The 2,189-nt window shown below is 37.0% G+C and overlaps 1 protein-coding gene across 1 annotated transcript in view; it reads right to left on the bottom strand.

Annotated features, from left to right (window-relative positions):
* CCDC79 (coiled-coil domain containing 79) overlaps positions 1-2,189 on the bottom strand; it is a 52,772-nt gene that overhangs the window by 18,982 nt on the left and 31,601 nt on the right. Inside the window, exons 7-8 of the mRNA XM_012660461.1 lie at positions 1,983-2,108; positions 312-472 (exon numbers count right to left, since the gene is read on the bottom strand). Of these exons, the coding sequence (XP_012515915.1) occupies positions 312-472; positions 1,983-2,108 (287 nt within the window). The remainder of the gene's footprint in view (positions 1-311; positions 473-1,982; positions 2,109-2,189) is intronic.

Genomic DNA, 2,189 nt, shown 5'->3' with positions numbered 1-2,189 from the left:
ACATAGAGGGAGAGAGAGGGAGATTATTAGATTATTACTTCATCTTTTCTCTTTCCTGAACTCCTATTACTCAGATGTTCGATCTTTTGGCTCTGTTTTTCAATGTTTCTTTTCAGTCATCATTTGTACTTTTAAAAAATCTTTTTTGTTCTATGTCCAAGCATGATTCCTCAAGTATTACTATGGAATCTTACATTTAAAACCACTAAAATTTTTTTAAAATAACTTGAGAAGACAAAAAATTTACTCTCCAATCTCTACTGTTAAAATATTTGAAAAAAGTCTACATTCTTTGAAACAAAGAAACCAACCTCCTTGCCTTCTCTTTCAAGCTGTTCTATTCTGTGTAGAATTTCTTTTGCTTTCTTCCAGTGCTCTTCAAGATTCTTTTCTTTCACATTTACATCCTTTAATTGTTCTGTTTCATTTTCATCAAAAGGATATTCTCCTAGACTTAGAGATAATTTTTCAGCTTTGTAATATGGGGAAAAAATGGTGAGTTTATCAATTACTAGAAATGTTATTTTAACACTTTAAATAAAGACAACCTCATACCCCACCACACACCTTCCTTAAATTTTGTCCATCCAGACAATCTTAACAGCTTATCTGGTACGAAAATAAGTGGAAAGAGTGCTTGGCAGAGGCCGAGGAGTCAAACAGTCATAAATTAGGTTTTACTCTTCAGAGTTACAGGGAAAAGAATACCATGAAAATACGTTATGCAAGGCACATAAACATCCTCAGGTACATAAATACTGGTTTTAAAGTAGTTGTTTCTTTAAAACAATGCTCATAAAGTGGTTCCTTCCTGTAAACTTTTAAATCCTTTCTCTTTTTTTTTTTTTAACATATTGTGTCTGCAATTTTTCTTCCACAAAGACCAAAATCCTTATCATAACCACTGTCCTCTGTACCCCAGCCACACTGGCCGGTGATTCCTTAAATGTATCAGGCTCCCTCCTGCTACAAGGCCTTTGTAACTCACTGTTGCTTATACCTGAGACACTTGCCCATAACAAATTCCTTTCTTTTCACCTAGTTAACTCTAAACATTCAGATCTCAGCTAAAAGAATCACTTCTTTCCAAAGCCTTTTCTGCTTCTAATCTAGGCCAAATTCCTTTGTTTTAGGCTCTCAAAGATCTGTGGTCCATCCCTTCATAACCTCAATATCAATTTGTAATAATACATAATCTCATTTTTGAGATTATTCAATTACTGTCTATTTCTCTAATTAAAGTAAGCTGTATGACTGCACAGTCTATTTTATCTTATCGCTGTATCCCCAGTACCTAGGCAAGGTGCCTGGCACATAACAGGAGCCCAAACATTGTTAAATAAATAAATGAATGTACATTTTTTTTTTTTTTTTGAGACAGAGTCTTGCTCTGTTGCCTGGGCTAGAGTGCCATGGAGTCATCATAGCTCACAGCAACTTCAAACTCCTGGGCTTAAGCGATCCTTCTGCCTCAGCCTCCTGAGTAGCTGGGACTACAGGCATGCACCACCATGCCCTGCTAATTTTTTCTATATAGTTTTAGTTGTCCGGCTAATTTCTTTCTATTTTTATTAGAGATGGGGTCTTGCTCTTGCTCAGGCTGGTCTCAAACTCCTGACCTTGAGCGATCCGCCCACCTTGGCCTCCCAGAGTGCTAGGATTACAGGCGTGAGCCACCGCGCCAGACCTAAATGAATGTACTTTATATTATGATTTAATAATAACCCTTACTCCTCACATTTAAGTCCTACAAACTAAATTTGTCCACATGGCATAAAATAAGTGAATTATCTGTACTGCAGCTCTCTTCCACATAGGTTTGTATATGCTGAACATACCCTAGTTGTCATGTCCAAATTATACACTCTGCTTTTCGAATGTAAGAACCACCTTACAGCTAAAAGGGCTTGGCTCATTAAAGCAGATATAAATTCCCTTTATAAACTTCAGTTGGTATTTTCATAAAGTAACAGTAAACTTACTAATTTTTTTGCAGTTGTGAAGCACAAATGTGGCAGCTTTGTTTAGTTCCTCACTCTGAGATTCAGTTAAGGCTTGTATCATGAGTGGAAGTCCATTGTTTTTAAAAAGGTCATACTGATTTTCCTCTGGAAAACATAGCAAAAATTAAAGACGGGCCAGGCGCGGTGGCTCACGCCTGTAATCCTAGCTCTCTGGGAGGCCGAGGC

The sequence above is a fragment of the Propithecus coquereli genome, unplaced genomic scaffold, assembly GCF_000956105.1.
Source record: "Propithecus coquereli isolate 6110/MARCELLA unplaced genomic scaffold, Pcoq_1.0 Scaffold67, whole genome shotgun sequence".
NCBI lineage: Eukaryota > Metazoa > Chordata > Mammalia > Primates > Indriidae > Propithecus > Propithecus coquereli.
This window is presented reverse-complemented; position numbering and strand designations above follow the sequence as displayed.